Raw genomic sequence first — 16,741 nt, forward strand, 5'->3', positions numbered from 1 at the left:
GTGGTTTCACGTGGTCTGCGCTTGTGAGGCCGGTTGGATGTGCTTCCAAATTCTCTAAAATGACGTTGGGGGAGGCTTATGGTAGAAAAAGTTACATTTAAATATCTGGCAACAGCTCTGGTGGACATTTCTGCAGTCAGCATGCCAATTGCACACTCCCTCAAAACTTGAGACATCTGTGGCATTGTTCTGGTGACAACTTTACATTTTAGAGTGGCCTTTTATTGTCCCCAGCACAGGGTGCATCTGTGCAATGATCATGCTGTTTAATCAGCCTCTTGATATGCCACACCTGTCGGGTAGATGGATTATCTTGGCAAAGGAGAAATGCTCACTAACAGGGATATAAACAAATTTGTGCACAAAATTTGAGAGAAATAAGCTTTTTGTGCATAAGGAACATTTCTGGGATCTTGTATTTCAGCTCATGAAACATGACCAACACTTTATATGTTGCATTTATATATTTTTCAGTAAATAATTTCCCATGTTGCATTTTACTGGATTTTTCCCACCCGCAATATGAATATCGGGTGGCGACTGAGGCGACCAGGTTGTAATGGTTTTCTTCATCTGAAGGAGAGGCGGACCAAAGCGCAGCGTGGTGGTTATTCATATTCTTTAATTTATAAAGAAACTACACGAGAACTAACAAAAACAACAAATGTGAGAAAACCTAAAACAGTCCCATCTGGTGCAAAACACAAAGACAGGAACAATCACCCACAAACACAGTGAAACCCAGGCTACCTAAGTATGATTCTCAATCAGAGACAACTAATGACACCTGCCTCTGATTGAGAACCATACTAGGCCGAAACATAGAAATACCCAAATGATAGAAAAACAAACATAGACTGCCCACCCAACTCACGCCCTGACCATACTAAATAAATACAAAACAAAGGAAATAAAGGTCAGAACGTGACACAGGTGAATTTTCCAGACCAAAACAAAACCATTTGCGAACCACTGCTGGATGTTTAGCATACAACTCTTTCCTTTTATCTTAGTTCAATTTGACAAGTGTAATGAAGTGCTATTTCCTATGCAAATGACCAGCTTACTGCTATTGCATTGCTATAACTGAGACAACACATAGCAACGTATTTTCACAGTAAAACATGGTAGGGCCCATACAGGATATCTCTCACACACACACTCACTGAAAAGACACACAGACTTGCCAAGACAGGAACGCACACACTTACACACACGCAGACCCTCCCCTTCTGGATGGGCTCCAAAGACAAAGAACTCTGTCGAGAACCAATGGGATACTGACACCAGGCTGGAGGAGACTGTCTATCATATACAAACAACCTACCAGAAGCCAGGACTACCAGAATCTACCTACGTCCTTTCAATGTATAAAATGAACTGTACGATATGTGTCCGGTCTCTTTTTTTCCAATGGTTCGCATGAGAACTTGACGAAACGGAGCCGTGCACGTTTTGCCAGATATCATTACTCTTGAATAAACTGCCTTTACTATACCGTATCCGCCTTGTCCAGCGTCTCGACTTGGTCTCGTTTCTCATATACTTATTCATCAACACAAGGTAAATAAAATGAAATAAAAAACGAGTTCTCTCATATAAATAGATTAGTATTACATACTGTTTTTTGTTTTAAGCCTTTCACAAACCTTATACCTAAACTATCCCTTAACCCTATCCCTAACCATTCAGGATTAATGCCTAAAATGACATTTTAGTTTCACTTTGTGTAGAGTTTGATTTACAGCTAAGATAAGGCACCACATGGCAAAATTAAGTCTTGACGAATTCTGCTGACAAATTCTGTCTGCAGCAGTTTTGTCACCAAGTATCACACATTTTTGTGCGTTCCTGAAAATAAAGGATTTACTACACAGCCCTTAGTTGTTGTTTTTTCATTGTCTTGAATGAATCATGTCTGTGATCTGTTTATTTGTAATCTACTGTTTGTTATGTTGCTGCAATATAATGTTTCATTGTCAAATAAGATCTTTTTTCACAAAAACATAAGCGAAAGTGAAACCAGAAAGAACACACCTCACCCTGCAGTGAATGCGCTGTCTATCTCTACAGCAGCCTACATATTTGTTCATTCTTTGATGGCCAGCAGCAATGGCAGAAGCATACTCGTTCTCTCTGCTTGTTGAGCTAGGAAACCATGATGTCCCCAAAGTACAAAACAAGTTGATCAAATATTTCCAGAGTAAAAAGTCCAACGGTGGTGATTGTCTAGTTGAAGTCTCAAATGGACAAAGAGCAGTTGTGTGGTTCCGGACAGAGGAGGGTAAGTTTTATTCATGTGCACTTGTTTTTCCACAAATTATACAGGTTAATGTGCATACTGACATCAAAGACATAAGTGTCATGTTCTGACCGTAGTTCTTTTATTATGTCTTTGTTTTAGTATGGTCAGGGCGTGAGTTGGGTGGGTTGTCTATGTTCCTTTTTCTATGTTTTGGGATTTCTGTGTTTGGCCTGGTATGGTTCTCAATCAGAGGCAGCTGTTTATCGTTGTCCCCGATTGAGAACCATATTTAGGTAGCCTGGGTTCACTTTTGAGTGGTGGGTGATTATTTTCCGTGTTAGTGTTTGTTACCACACGGGACCGTTTTGTTTGTTTCACTTTGTATTTTTGTAGTGTTCAGTTTGTCTTATTAAAATGGACACTTACCACGCTGCAAATTGGTCCGACCTCTCTTACTCCTCATCAGAGGAAGACGACGAACGTTACAATAAGGTTGTTTATAAGATATACTATTATGAAATAACAACCCTCATTTATTTTCATTGTCCTAATGGAAAGGTCAAATGTAAACTAAATATGTGAAGCCACTTTCAGACATTTCACATCTAAAAACACGTGATTTTGTAAAATTGTACTTTTGTTTTTTCACATATAAAGATTGAAGCGTCAACTTCACATCCCATGTTAAATCAAAAGGACATTTAAGTTACGCAATTAACACATTTGGAGCCACATGGTTTTCTGAAATGTGTATTTTCTGTACATTTAAATGGGAAAATATAATTGGTTTTGAATATGTTATGTAAATTATTGTAGGCTATTCCTATGATAATTGGGTCGGTCCACCAGTTGAGTGCCTTTTGGGTGGTGTAACTTGGTCCTCAAATGTTTTTATTTCACACTTTCACATTGTCATAAAGAGCACATGTTCAACTAAAAGAAAAAACATGTTGTTTTCTCACCTCAAGAAAAAACTACATCTTATTATGTGTCAAATAAAGTAACAGGGTTGACGGTAACTTGTGTTGACCGTAACAGGGTTGACGGTAACTTGTGTTGACCGTAACAGGGTTGACGGTAACTTGTGTTGACCGTAACAGGGTTGACGGTAACTTGTGTTGACCGTAACAGGGTTGACGGTAACTTGTGTTGACCGTAACAGGGTTGACGGTAACTTGTGTTGACCGTAACAGGGTTGACGGTAACTTGTGTTGACCGTAACAGGGTTGACGGTAACTTGTGTTGACCGTAACAGGGTTGACGGTAACTTGTGTTGACCGTAACAGGGTTGACGATTTAATCTTAAATCAGCCATGAATTCCCTTGTGACAGAAGGAATGGATGCTTGTTATGTGCACAGGGAGGGGCAATTGAAATCAAGCTTCACCCAAAAAATTTACGTTAAAACATTTCTATCCTGTCTATCAATGGGTAACAGTGTTGACGTGTTCTGCTTGACCGGCTATTTTTTTCCACCACAAAACATCCAGCTCACCTGCTTCCTGTTTCTGGCCATTTTGAGCCTGTAATCGAACCCACAAATGCTGATGCTCCAGATACTCAACTAGTCACAAGAAGGCCAGTTTTATTGCTTCTTTAATCAGAACAACAGTTTTCAGCTGTGCTAACATAATTGCAAAAGGGTTTTCTAATGACCAACTAGCCTTTTAAAATGATAAACTTGTATTAGCTAACACAATGTGGCATTGGAACACAGGAGTGATGGTTGCTGATAATGGGCCTCTGTACGCCTATGTAGATATTCCATTTTAAAAAATCAGCCGTTTCCAGCTACAATAGTAATTTAGTTATTTTAATGGACAAAAAATGTGCTTTTCTTTCAAAACAATACATTTCTAAGTGACCCCAAACTTTTGAACGGTAGTGTATATATGATGGGATGTAAAGACCTTATGGACAGTGTATGGATAGAATGTGGTATATCTGAAGAATACGTAGGATAGAATAGTATTTGTACAGCTATTGGATAGGCCTTGACTAGAATACAGTATATTCATATGAAGTAGGTAGAATAGTGTGCAGCATTATTAAAGTGACCAGTGTTCTATGTCTATGCACATAGGGCAACAGCCTCTAAGGTGCAGGTTTGAGTAACCGGGTGGTAGACAGCTATTCAGTGTCGAAATTTCTCTCAATGGTGCATAGAATCAAATCAAATCTGTAAACATTTGTTTAAGTCTTAGGGGCCAGTATTATTCCAACCTCATAGCGTGGAAATGTATATAAAACACAGGTAATTCATGTTTTTCACTGCACTGGGCCTTTAAACAAGCACTATTTCTCCATTCATCACTCAAATTCAGCAGAGTAACCTGATCTCTGGGCAGCTGAATGACTAGGCTAGGGCAGAGACTGTATGTAATGTAGAGAATCCCTCACAAGCTTCAGACTGTTTGCCAACAGGAAGAGGCTTCCAGAGAATTCTGAACAGCAGCCACAGTTTATTCTAGTGAAGCTAGTCAGGAATAAAGTGAAAGTTGAAAGATTTCATCACACCCTGCAGTAAACATCTATGTCTACTTGTTCTTACTTTCTGCCCCCAATGTTCTTACTGGGGTACCTTTGATGTATCCAGAGTCCATGTCACCACAAATTGAGGCTGTTGGGGGCAAAGGGGGGGGAAGCAACACTGATTGACAATAAATTCCACATGCTGTTGTGCAAATGGAATAGACAACAGCTGGAAATTATAGGCAATTAGCAAGACACCCCCAATAAAGGAGTGGTTCTGCAGGTGGTGACCACAGACCACTTCTCAGTTCCTATGCTTCCTGGCTGATGCTTTGGTCACTTTTGAATGCTGGCGGTGCTTTCACTCTTGTGGTAGCATGAGTCTACAACCCACACAAGTGGCTCAGGTAGTGCAGCTCATCCAGGATGGCACATCAATGCGAGCTGTGGCAAAAAGGTTTGCTGTGTCTGTCAGCGTAGTGTCCAGAGCATGGAGGCGCTACCAGGAGACAGGTCGGTACATCAGGAGACGTGGAGGAGACCGTAGGAGGGCAACAACCCAGCAGCAGGACCGCTACCTCCGCAAGGAAGAGCAGGAGGAGCACTGCCAGAGCCCTGCAGGAGGAGCACTGCCAGAGCCCAGCAAAATTAGCTCCAGCAGGCCACAAATGTGCATGTGTCTGCTCAAACGGTCAGAAACAGACTCCATGAGGGTGGTATGAGGGCCCGACGTCAATAGGTGGGGGTTGTGCTTACAGCCCAACACCGTGCAGGACGTTTGGCATTTGCCAGAGAACACCAAGATTGGCAAATTCGCCACTGGCGCCCTGTGCTCTTCACAGATGAAAGCAGGTTCACACTGAGCACATGTGACATACGTGACAGAGTCTGGAGACGCCGTGGAGAACGTTCGGCTACCTGCAACATCCTCCAGCATGACCGGTTTGGCGGTGGGTCAGTCATGGTGTGCGGTGGCATTTCTTTGGGGGGCCGCACAGCCCTCAATGTGCTTGCCTGAGGTAGCATGACTGCCATTAGGTACCGAGATGAGATCCTCAGACACCTTATGAGACCATATGCTGGTGCATTTGGCCCTGGGTTCCTCCTAATGCAAGACAATGCTAGACCTCATGTGGCTGGAGTGTGTCAGCAGTTCCTGCAAGAGGAAGGCATTGATGTTATGGACTGCCGTTCCCCAGACCTGAATCCAATTGAGCACATCTGGGACATCATGTCTCACTCCATCCACCAACGCCACATTGCACCATAGACTGTCCAGGAGTTGGCGGATGCTTTAGTCCAGGTCTGGGAGGAGATCCCTCAGGAGACCACCTGCCACCTCATCAGGAGCATGCGCAGGCGTTGTAGGGAGGTCATACAGGCACGTGGAGGCCACACACACTACTGAGCCTCATTTTGACTTGTTTTAAGGACATTACATCAAAGTTGGATTAGCCTGTAGTGTGGTTTTCCACTTTAATTTTGAGTGTGACACCAAATCCAGACCTCCATGGGTTGATAAATTTGATTTCCATTGATAATTTTTGTGTGATTTTGTTGTCAGAACATTCAACTATGTAAAGAAAAAAGTATTTAATAAGAATATTTCATTCATTCAGATCCAGGATGTGTTATTTTAGTGTTCCTTTTCTTTTTTGGAGCAGTGTATACAGTGCCTTGCGAAAGTATTCTGCCCCCTTGAACTTTGCGACCTTTTGCCACATTTCAGGCTTCAAACATAAAGATATAAAACCGGCTTTAAACTTCTTCACAACAGTATCTCGGACCTGCCTGGTGTGTTCCTTGTTCTTCATTTTATTTTATTTTTTATTTTACCTTTATTTAACCAGGTAGGCAAGTTGAGAACAAGTTCTCATTTACAATTGCGACCTGGCCAAGATAAAGCAAAGCAGTTCGACAGATAAAACGACACAGAGTTACACATGGAGTAAAAACAAACATACAGTCAATAATGCAGTATAAACAAGTCTATATACAATGTGAGCAAATGAGGTGAGAAGGGAGGTAAAGGCAAAAAAGGCCATGATGGCAAAGTAAATACAATATAGCAAGTAAAATACTGGAATGGTAGTTTTGCAATGGAAGAATGTGCAAAGTAGAAATAAAAAAATAATGGGGTGCAAAGGAGCAAAATAAATAAATAAATAAAAATTAAATACAGTTGGGAAAGAGGTAGTTGTTTGGGCTAAATTATAGGTGGGCTATGTACAGGTGCAGTAATCTGTGAGCTGCTCTGACAGTTGGTGCTTAAAGCTAGTGAGGGAGATAAGTGTTTCCAGTTTCAGAGATTTTTGTAGTTCGTTCCAGTCATTGGCAGCAGAGAACTGGAAGGAGAGGCGGCCAAAGAAAGAATTGGTTTTGGGGGTGACTAGAGAGATATACCTGCTGGAGCGTGTGCTACAGGTGGGAGATGCTATGGTGACCAGCGAGCTGAGATAAGGGGGGACTTTACCTAGCAGGGTCTTGTAGATGACATGGAGCCAGTGGGTTTGGCGACGAGTATGAAGCGAGGGCCAGCCAACGAGAGCGTACAGGTCGCAATGGTGGGTAGTATATGGGGCTTTGGTGATAAAACGGATTGCACTGTGATAGACTGCATCCAATTTGTTGAGTAGGGTATTGGAGGCTATTTTGTAAATGACATCGCCAAAGTCGAGGATTGGTAGGATGGTCAGTTTTACAAGGGTATGTTTGGCAGCATGAGTGAAGGATGCTTTGTTGCGAAATAGGAAGCCAATTCTAGATTTAACTTTGGATTGGAGATGTTTGATATGGGTCTGGAAGGAGAGTTTACAGTCTAACCAGACACCTAAGTATTTGTAGTTGTCCATGTATTCTAAGTCAGAGCCGTCCAGAGTAGTGATGTTGGACAGGCGGGTAGGTGCAGGTAGCGATCGGTTGAAGAGCATGCATTTAGTTTTACTTGTATTTAAGAACAATTGGAGGCCACGGAAGGAGAGTTGTATGGCATTGAAGCTTGCCTGGAGGGTTGTTAACACAGTGTCCAAAGAAGGGCCGGAAGTATACAGAATGGTGTCGTCTGCGTAGAGGTGGATCAGGGACTCACCAGCAGCAAGAGCGACCTCATTGATGTATACAGAGAAGAGAGTCGGTCCAAGAATTGAACCCTGTGGCACCCCCATAGAGACTGCCAGAGGTCCGGACAGCAGACCCTCCGATTTGACACACTGAACTCTATCAGAGAAGTAGTTGGTGAACCAGGCGAGGCAATCATTTGAGAAACCAAGGCTGTCGAGTCTGCCGATGAGGATATGGTGATTGACAGAGTCGAAAGCCTTGGCCAGATCAATGAATACGGCTGCACAGTAATGTTTCTTATCGATGGCGGTTAAGATATCGTTTAGGACCTTGAGCGTGGCTGAGGTGCACCCATGACCAGCTCTGAAACCAGATTGCATAGCAGAGAAGGTATGGTGAGATTCGAAATGGTCGGTAATCTGTTTGTTGACTTGGCTTTCGAAGACCTTAGAAAGGCACGGTAGGATAGATATAGGTCTGTAGCAGTTTGGGTCAAGAGTGTCCCCCCCTTTGAAGAGGGGGATGACCGCAGCTGCTTTCCAATCTTTGGGAATCTCAGACGACACGAAAGAGAGGTTGAACAGGCTAGTAATAGGGGTGGCAACAATTTCGGCAGATAATTTTAGAAAGAAAGGGTCCAGATTGTCTAGCCCGGCTGATTTGTAGGGGTCCAGATTTTGCAGCTCTTTCAGAACATCAGCTGAATGGATTTGGGAGAAGGAGAAATGGGGAAGGCTTGGGCGAGTTGCTGTTGGGGGTGCAGTGCTGTTGTCCGGGGTAGGAGTAGCCAGGTGGAAAGCATGGCCAGCCGTAGAAAAATGCTTATTGAAATTCTCAATTATGGTGGATTTATCAGTGGTGACAGTGTTTCCTATCTTCAGTGCAGTGGGCAGCTGGGAGGAGGTGTTCTTATTCTCCATGGACTTTACAGTGTCCCAGAACTTTTTTGAGTTAGTGTTGCAGGAAGCAAATTTCTGCTTGAAAAAGCTAGCCTTGGCTTTTCTAACTGCCTGTGTATAATGATTTCTAGCTTCCCTGAACAGCTGCATATCACGGGGGCTGTTCGATGCTAATGCAGAACGCCATAGGATGTTTTTGTGTTGGTTAAGGGCAGTCAGGTCTGGGGAGAACCAAGGGCTATATCTGTTCCTGGTTCTAAATTTCTTGAATGGGGCATGTTTATTTAAGATGGTTAGGAAGGCATTTAAAAAAAATATCCAGGCATCCTCTACTGACGGGATGAGATCAATATCCTTCCAGGATACCCCGGCCAGGTCGATTAGAAAGGCCTGCTCGCAGAAGTGTTTCAGGGAGCGTTTTACAGTGATGAGTGGAGGTCGTTTGACCGCTGACCCATTACGGATGCAGGCAATGAAGCAGTGATCGCTGAGATCTTGGTTGAAGACAGCAGAGGTGTATTTAGAGGGGAAGTTGGTTAGGATGATATCTATGAGGGTGCCCGTGTTTAAGGTTTTGGGGAGGTACCTGGTAGGTTCATTGATTATTTGTGTGAGATTGAGGGCATCAAGTTTAGATTGTAGGATGGCTGGGGTGTTAAGCATGTTCCAGTTTAGGTCGCCTAGCAGCACGAACTCTGAAGATAGATGGGGGGCAATCAGTTCACATATGGTGTCCAGAGCACAGCTGGGGGCAGAGGGTGGTCTATAGCAGGCGGCAACGGTGAGAGACTTGTTTTTAGAGAGGTGGATTTTTAAAAGTAGAAGTTCAAATTGTTTGGGTACAGACCTGGATAGTAGGACAGAACTCTGCAGGCTATCTTTGCAGTAGATTGCAACACCGCCCCCTTTGGCAGTTCTATCTTGTCTGAAAATGTTGTAGTTTGGAATTAAAATGTCTGAGTTTTTGGTGGTCTTCCTAAGCCAGGATTCAGACACAGCTAGAACATCCGGGTTGGCAGAGTGTGCTAAAGCAGTGAATAGAACAAACTTAGGGAGGAGGCTTCTAATGTTAACATGCATGAAACCAAGGCTATTACGGTTACAGAAGTCGTCAAAAGAGAGCGCCTGGGGAATAGGAGTGGAGCTAGGCACTGCAGGGCCTGGATTCACCTCTACATCGCCAGAGGAACATAGGAGGAGTAGAATAAGGGTACGGCTAAAAGCTATGAGAATTGGTCGTCTAGAACGTCTGGAACATAGAGTAAAAGGAGGTTTCTGGGGGCGATAAAATAGCATCAAGGTATAATGTACAGACAAATGTATGGTAGGATGTGAATACAGTGGAGGTAAACCTAGGTATTGAGTGATGAAGAGAGAGATATTGTCTCTAGAAACATCGTTGAAACCAGGAGATGTCATTGCATGTGTGGGTGGTGGAACTAATAGGTTGGATAAGGTATAGTGAGCAGGACTAGAGGCTCTACAGTGAAATAAGCCAATAAACACTAACCAGAACAGAAATGGACAAGACATATTGACATTAAGGATAGGCATGCTTAGTCGAGTGATCAAAAGGGTCCGGTGAGTGGAGAGGTTGGTTGGTGATTTAGACAGCTAGCCAGGGCATCGGTAGCAAGCTAGCATAGGATGGAGGTCTGTTAGCCACCCCTTACGTTCCGTCAGTAGATTAGTGGGGTTCCGTGTGGTAGAGGGGATTAATCCAAATCACACAACAACAACAAAAATAAAAACAATAGATATAGTTATAGAGGCCCAAGAAGAAAACATAATAATAAAAAATAAAATAAAATAAATTATAAAAAATTGTCCGATTGTCTATTCAGATAGCAGCCGGTAAGACAGCTAACGGTTAGCAGGCCGCAGATGGGCGTTCAGGTAACGTCGCGACGGAGGAGCCAGCCGAATAACTCCTTCGGGTAGATAACGTCGGCAGTCCAGTTGTGAAGGCCCGGTGGGGCTCCGCGAAGGCAGTAAAACGGGTCCGGATAGGTGACTGCAGCCCAGGTGTGATTGATGGAACTCAGGAGTGATTGACGGAGCTTGCTAGCTCCGGAATAATTGATGTTTGCTCCGGAATCGACGAAGGCCGATAGTCACACGGATAGCAGCTAGCTAGCTGTGAGATCCGGGTATGAATGTCCAGAGAGCAGTCGAAATCCAGGGACATGGAGAGAAAAATTGGTCCGGTATGTTCCGTTCCGAGCCGCGCTGCGCCGTACAGAACTGGCGATAGATTTTCGAGCTAAAGGATAGCTGATGACCACAAACCGTGGTTAGCTGAATATTAACGATTTGCCAGTAAAGGAGCTAACTAGCTTCTGAACTAGCTTCTGGATTAGCTTCTGGCTAGTTTCAGGCTAGCTTCTTGGAGTTTCTGGCTAGCTTCTTGGAGGATTACAGATCTGAGGTAAATAATACTTTTTTATAAATATACATTGGTGAGGCGGGTTGCAGGAGAGTGTTTTGAAGATGAGTTGATGGAAAATAAAAATAAAATGTATGTGAAAAAGTTGTAAATATATATATATACAGGACACGACAAGACGAGGACAAAAGACGTCTGAACTGCTATGCCACCTTGGCCACCATGATGCTCTCTGCGCTTTTAACGGACCTCTGAGACTATCACAGTGCAGGTGCATTTATACGGAGACTTGATTACACACAGGTGGATTGTATTTATCATCATTAGTCATTTAGGTCAACATTGGCTCATTCAGAGATCCTCACTGAACTTCTGGAGAGAGTTTGCTGCACTGAAAGTAAAGGGGCTGAATAATTTTGCACGCCCAATTTTTCAGTTTTTGATTTGTTAAAAAAGTTTGAAATATCCAATAAATGTCGTTCCACTTCATGATTGTGTCCCACTTGTTGTTGATTCTTCACAAAAAAATACAGTTTTATATCTTTATGTTTGAAGCCTGAAATGTGGCAAAAGGTCGCAAAGTTCAAGGGGGCTGAATACTTTCGCAAGGCACTGTATATACAGTGGGGAGAACAAGTATTTGATAACCTGCAAAATCGGCAGTGTTTCCTACTTACAAAGCATGTAGAGGTCTATAATTTTTTAAATCATAGGTACACTTCAACTGTGAGAGACGGAATCTAAAACAAAAATCCAGAAACTCACATGGTATGATTTTTAAGTATTTAATTTGCATTTTATTGCATGACATATATATATATATATATATACACAGTACCAGTCAAAAGTTTGGACACACCTACTCATTCCAGGGTTGTTCTTTGTTTTTACTATTTTCTACATGAATTAACACATATGGAATCATTATGTAACCAAAAAAGTGTATATACTAGATTCTTCAAAGTAGCCACCCTTTGCCTTGAAGACAGCTTTGCACACACTTGGCATTCTCTCAACCAGATTCATGAGGAACTGGAATGCTTTACATTAAACAGGTGTGCCTTGTTAAAAGTTCATTTGTGGAATTTCTTTCTTTCTTAATGTGTTTGATCCAATCAGTTGTGTTGTGACAAGGTAGATGGGGTATACAGAATATAGCACTATTTGGTAATCGACCAAGTCCATATTATGGCAAGAACAGCTCCAATAAGCAAAGATAAACGACAGTCCATCATTACTTTAAGACCTGAAGGTAAGTCATTCTGAAAATGTAAAGAACTTTGAAAGTTTCTTCAAGTGCAGTCGCAAAAGCCATCAAGAGCTATGATGAAACCGCTCCCATGAGGACCACCACAGGAAAGGAAGACCTAGAGTTACCTCTCCTGCAGAGGATAAGTTCATTAGAGTTACCAGCCTTAGATTGCAGCCCTTTTGCAGTTCAAGAAACAGTCACATCTCAACATCAACTGGTCAGAGGAGACTGTGTGAATCAGGCATTCATGGTCGAATTGCTGCAAAGAAACCACTTCTAAAGGACACCAATAAGAAGAAAAGACTGCTTGGGCCAAGCAACATAAGCAATGGACATTAGACCGGTCTGATGAGTCCAAATGTGAGATTTTCTGGTTCCAACCAACGCTTCTTTGTGAGACGCAGAGTAGATGAACCGACGATCTCCGCATGTGTGGTTCCCACCGTGAAGCATGGAGGAGGTGTGATGGTGCTTTGCTGCTGACACTGTCAGTGATTTATTTACAATTCAAGGCACACTTAACCAGCATGGCTACCACAGCATTCTGCAGCGATACGCCATCTCATCTGGTTTGCGCTTAGTGGGACTATCATTTGTTTTTCAACAGAATAATGACCCAACACACCTCCAGACTGTGTAAGAGCTATTTGACCAAGAAGGAGAGTGATGGAGTGCTGCATCAGATGACCTGGCATCAACAATCACTCAACCTCAACCCAGTTGAGATGGTTTGGGATGAGTTGGACTGCAGAGTGAAGGAAAAGTAGCAATCAAGTGCTCAGTATATGTGGGAACTCCTTCAAGACTGTTGGGAAAGCATTACAGGTGACGCTGGTTGAGAGAATGCCAAGTGTGCAAAGCTGTCATCAAGGCAAAGGGTGGCTACTTTGAAGAATCTAAAATCTAAAACATATATTTTCATTTGTTTAACAGTTTTTTGGTTAGTACATGATTCCATGTGTTAATTCATAGTTTTGATGTCTTCACTATAATTCTACAATGTAGCAAATAGTAAAATAAGAAAAAAGAAAAGTTTGTTATATCTCAGTTGTCTGTGATGTATATAGTGTGGGATGCAAACTCAAAATGGTATACATTTCAACTGTATATCTGACATGGTACAGGTGTTTAACCATTTGTGTGAGGTGTATACCTTTGTTTTCGAAGTAGATTTTTTGAAGACTACCAAGAAACACTCTGTGTGACCATGATTTCGCCCACTCCAGTATTACAATGACATGATGGACAATAGAATATGGCAGTGTTTCTGTCATTGGTAACATGCATCTTCTTCTATCTTTTTGACTGCAATAAATACCTGCTGTTTAAACATGTTGATGTTGTTTACACATGTTGATGTTGGAGGTGATGGTGCTGGAGATTATTATTTCTTTCAACAAAAAAAAGTTGTTTTTCAATCAACCAACAAAACACATTCCACATTCACAGGCTTTTAAAAAATGCAGGATTTTAATCCATGCCGTTAGTAACACATTACACCGTCATGGATTAAAATCCTGCAGCACACGCAAGGTCCCCCTGCTCAAGCCAGCGCATGTCCAGGCCCGTCTGAAGTTTGCCAATGACCATCTGGATGATCCAGAGGAGGAATGGGAGAAGGTCATGTGGTCTGATGAGACAAAAATAGAGCTTTTTGGTTTAAACTCCACTCACCATGTTTGAAAGAAGAAGAAGGATGAGTACAACCCAAGAACACCATCCCAACCGTGAAGCACGGGTGTGGAAACACGTCATCCGTTAAAGGCCGGTTGAAGGCACAGCTGGTGGAATTACGTCTGCGGACCAATCATGGTGGTACGGCGGGGTGCCGTATCGACGAAGGGACCGGGCCAGATGGTGAAAGAGGTATTGTAGTTGTGGGAATTTCGTTTGCTAGCCGGGAGATGCGCCTGGCTCAGGGCTAGCTTCGGGGCTGGGTCACTCAGTTGAAGATGGTGGCAAACAATGACTAAATGGCTAGTAACTTAGCTGGCTACGTTCTGATGAAAGTTTTGGCTATAGGGTCAAAAAAAATTGTGGATCCGTGTCACATTGAGTGAGGCGTGTTACCGGAAGGTATATTTAATTTAAACATGGAATAAGAGATTGGAATATATACAAGAAATATGAAATTACAAAAAGCAAACAAGAGGACAACAAACCACATCTGCACTGCTACGCCATCTTGGACCGGGCCATATGACGCTGACAAGCAATGACAGTTCCCTGGTTAGTTGAAATGTTGGTGTCAGTTAGATGGTTATTTCCTGAACATCTACAAAGCACCTGTTTGGTAAAACACAAATAAAGTGATACCCAAGGTCAAGTATAGAGAATAGGAATACTGTTGTCTGTAGGAAACAAGTGTTGCTACTCACGGCTGTGATTTCAGTTGCTGGTTTCAAACTTTGGAGCTTTATAAATTGGTAAGATTGTGTATTTTCTGTCCCATGCACAGCCAGGCAGAAGGTTTTGGGGAAGCAAGTGCATGAGATCAAGTTGGATCAAGGAGTACTGAAACTGACTGTTCGACTGCCACCAGATGGGGTCACAAGTTCACAGGTCAGTGGTCCCTTAAAATGTCCAATCATGATCCTTTTACAGCCTCAAGACACTGTTGGTGTCTTTTTTCCAAAATCTTATATACAGTGCCATGATTTTGAGGACAGATCAATATTTTCTGGGGAGGAGGGGCTGGTCCACCTCAAGGTGTCGTAAAAAAAGTGCACCCTCCCAAACTAAAACTTCTTTTCACATGACCCTCCCCTTGTACTGTCAAATAAACTGAACACCCTCCCCCTCATAGAATTAACTCAAAATAATGTTTACTACCAAAAATAATAATAACTGGAGTGACCCTGTGTTTATAAACGTAGAAATGGACTTTTCCACTTCAGGATGCTTTTATGGCACAGTTGATGTCACAATCTCCCTGCATGTTTCATTACGCTCAGAGCCGGCGCAGACAATGATCAGATAGGGGGAAATCAGATTTTCAACATTTTGATGCTGTATTTATAATTACACAAAATATATGCAACTCATTTTCCACCAACAGATTTCTGACACAACCAATAAACAAAGCATGCCAACTTTGGGCACTTCAATGTCATGGTTTCCATTTTCAACACCACAATCAATCTGGACAAACAGAAAATACATTTCTCCCTGCCTTGGCTTAGCCTGTATCTACATTTCTCCCTGCCTTGGCTTAGCCAGTATCTACATTTCTCCCTGCCTTGGCTTAGCCAGTATCTACATTTCTCCCTGCCTTGGCTTAGCCAGTATCTACATTTCTCCCTGCCTTGGCTTAGCCAGTATCTACATTTCTCCCTGCCTTGGCTTAGCCAGTATCTACATTTCTCCCTGCCTTGGCTTAGCCAGTATCTACATTTCTCCCTGCCTTGGCTTAGCCAGTATCTACATTTCTCCCTGCCTTGGCTTAGCCAGTATCTACATTTCTCCCTGCCTTGGCTTAGCCAGTATCTACATTTCTCCCTGCCTTGGCTTAGCCAGTATCTACATTTCTCCCTGCCTTGGCTTAGCCAGTATCTACATTTCTCCCTGCCTTGGCTTAGCCAGTATCTACATTTCTCCCTGCCTTGGCTTAGCCAGTATCTACATTTCTCCCTGCCTTGGCTCAGCCAGTATCTACATTTCTCCCTGCCTTGGCTTAGCCAGTATCTACATTTCTCCCTGCCTTGGCTTAGCCAGTATCTACATTTCTCCCTGCCTTGGCTTAGCCAGTATCTACATTTCTCCCTGCCTTGGCTTAGCCAGTATCTACATTTCTCCCTGCCTTGGCTTAGCCAGTATCAAAGGCTTGGCTTGACGATGTCCGAATGTCATTACGTTTTTGGTGTTTTGTAACAGATGTCACTTTCCATTCATCAATTGGCCACTGCAGTTTGGATTGATTGATTTTATTTCTCAGTTATAAAATACATATATGCACAAAGATTTTTAAAGTCGCCAGTATTGCACAATGAAGTCTGGGACTTATTTCCATTGTGGTCCCTATTTTTGACATAAATACATAAACAGTTGCATAGATACAGACACATGACAGAGATAGAGATGAAAATGCTCAACCTCCAGATGAGTAAGAGAGGTGTGTTTAAGTCCAATTCTTCCAGGCTTGTTTGGCTGGTAGCTTATTCTTTAGATGTTTGGGGCTGCTGGTAAATGGTGATGTGCAGTAATAATCAAAGTAACACTGGACTAGCATAATTACTAGTCTTTAAGGTGTCTATAGCTAGGTTTCCATCCAATTCACGACAGATTTGAATGCGGATATTCAAAAATCTTCATAGAACAATACCATTTCAGAGTTTCCTTTGGGGAAATTTGGCACCGGACAACATGACAGGGAAGATTTTAATTTACCGGACATTTGAGAAATTTAACGGACATCCAGATTTTTCCAG

At 42.6% G+C, this 16,741-nt stretch overlaps 1 protein-coding gene across 1 annotated transcript in view; it reads left to right on the forward strand.

Moving 5' to 3' along the window:
• The first annotated feature begins 2,060 nt into the window (after positions 1 to 2,060).
• Positions 2,061 to 16,741, forward strand: part of LOC109880467 (protein mono-ADP-ribosyltransferase PARP14-like) — a 48,377-nt gene continuing 33,696 nt past the window's right edge. The window contains 2 exon segments of the mRNA XM_031812427.1: positions 2,061 to 2,284; positions 14,773 to 14,876. Of these exon segments, the coding sequence (XP_031668287.1) occupies positions 2,113 to 2,284; positions 14,773 to 14,876 (276 nt within the window). The 5' untranslated portion in view covers positions 2,061 to 2,112.

This window comes from Oncorhynchus kisutch, unplaced genomic scaffold (genome assembly GCF_002021735.2).
Source record: "Oncorhynchus kisutch isolate 150728-3 unplaced genomic scaffold, Okis_V2 Okis03b-Okis08b_hom, whole genome shotgun sequence".
NCBI lineage: Eukaryota > Metazoa > Chordata > Actinopteri > Salmoniformes > Salmonidae > Oncorhynchus > Oncorhynchus kisutch.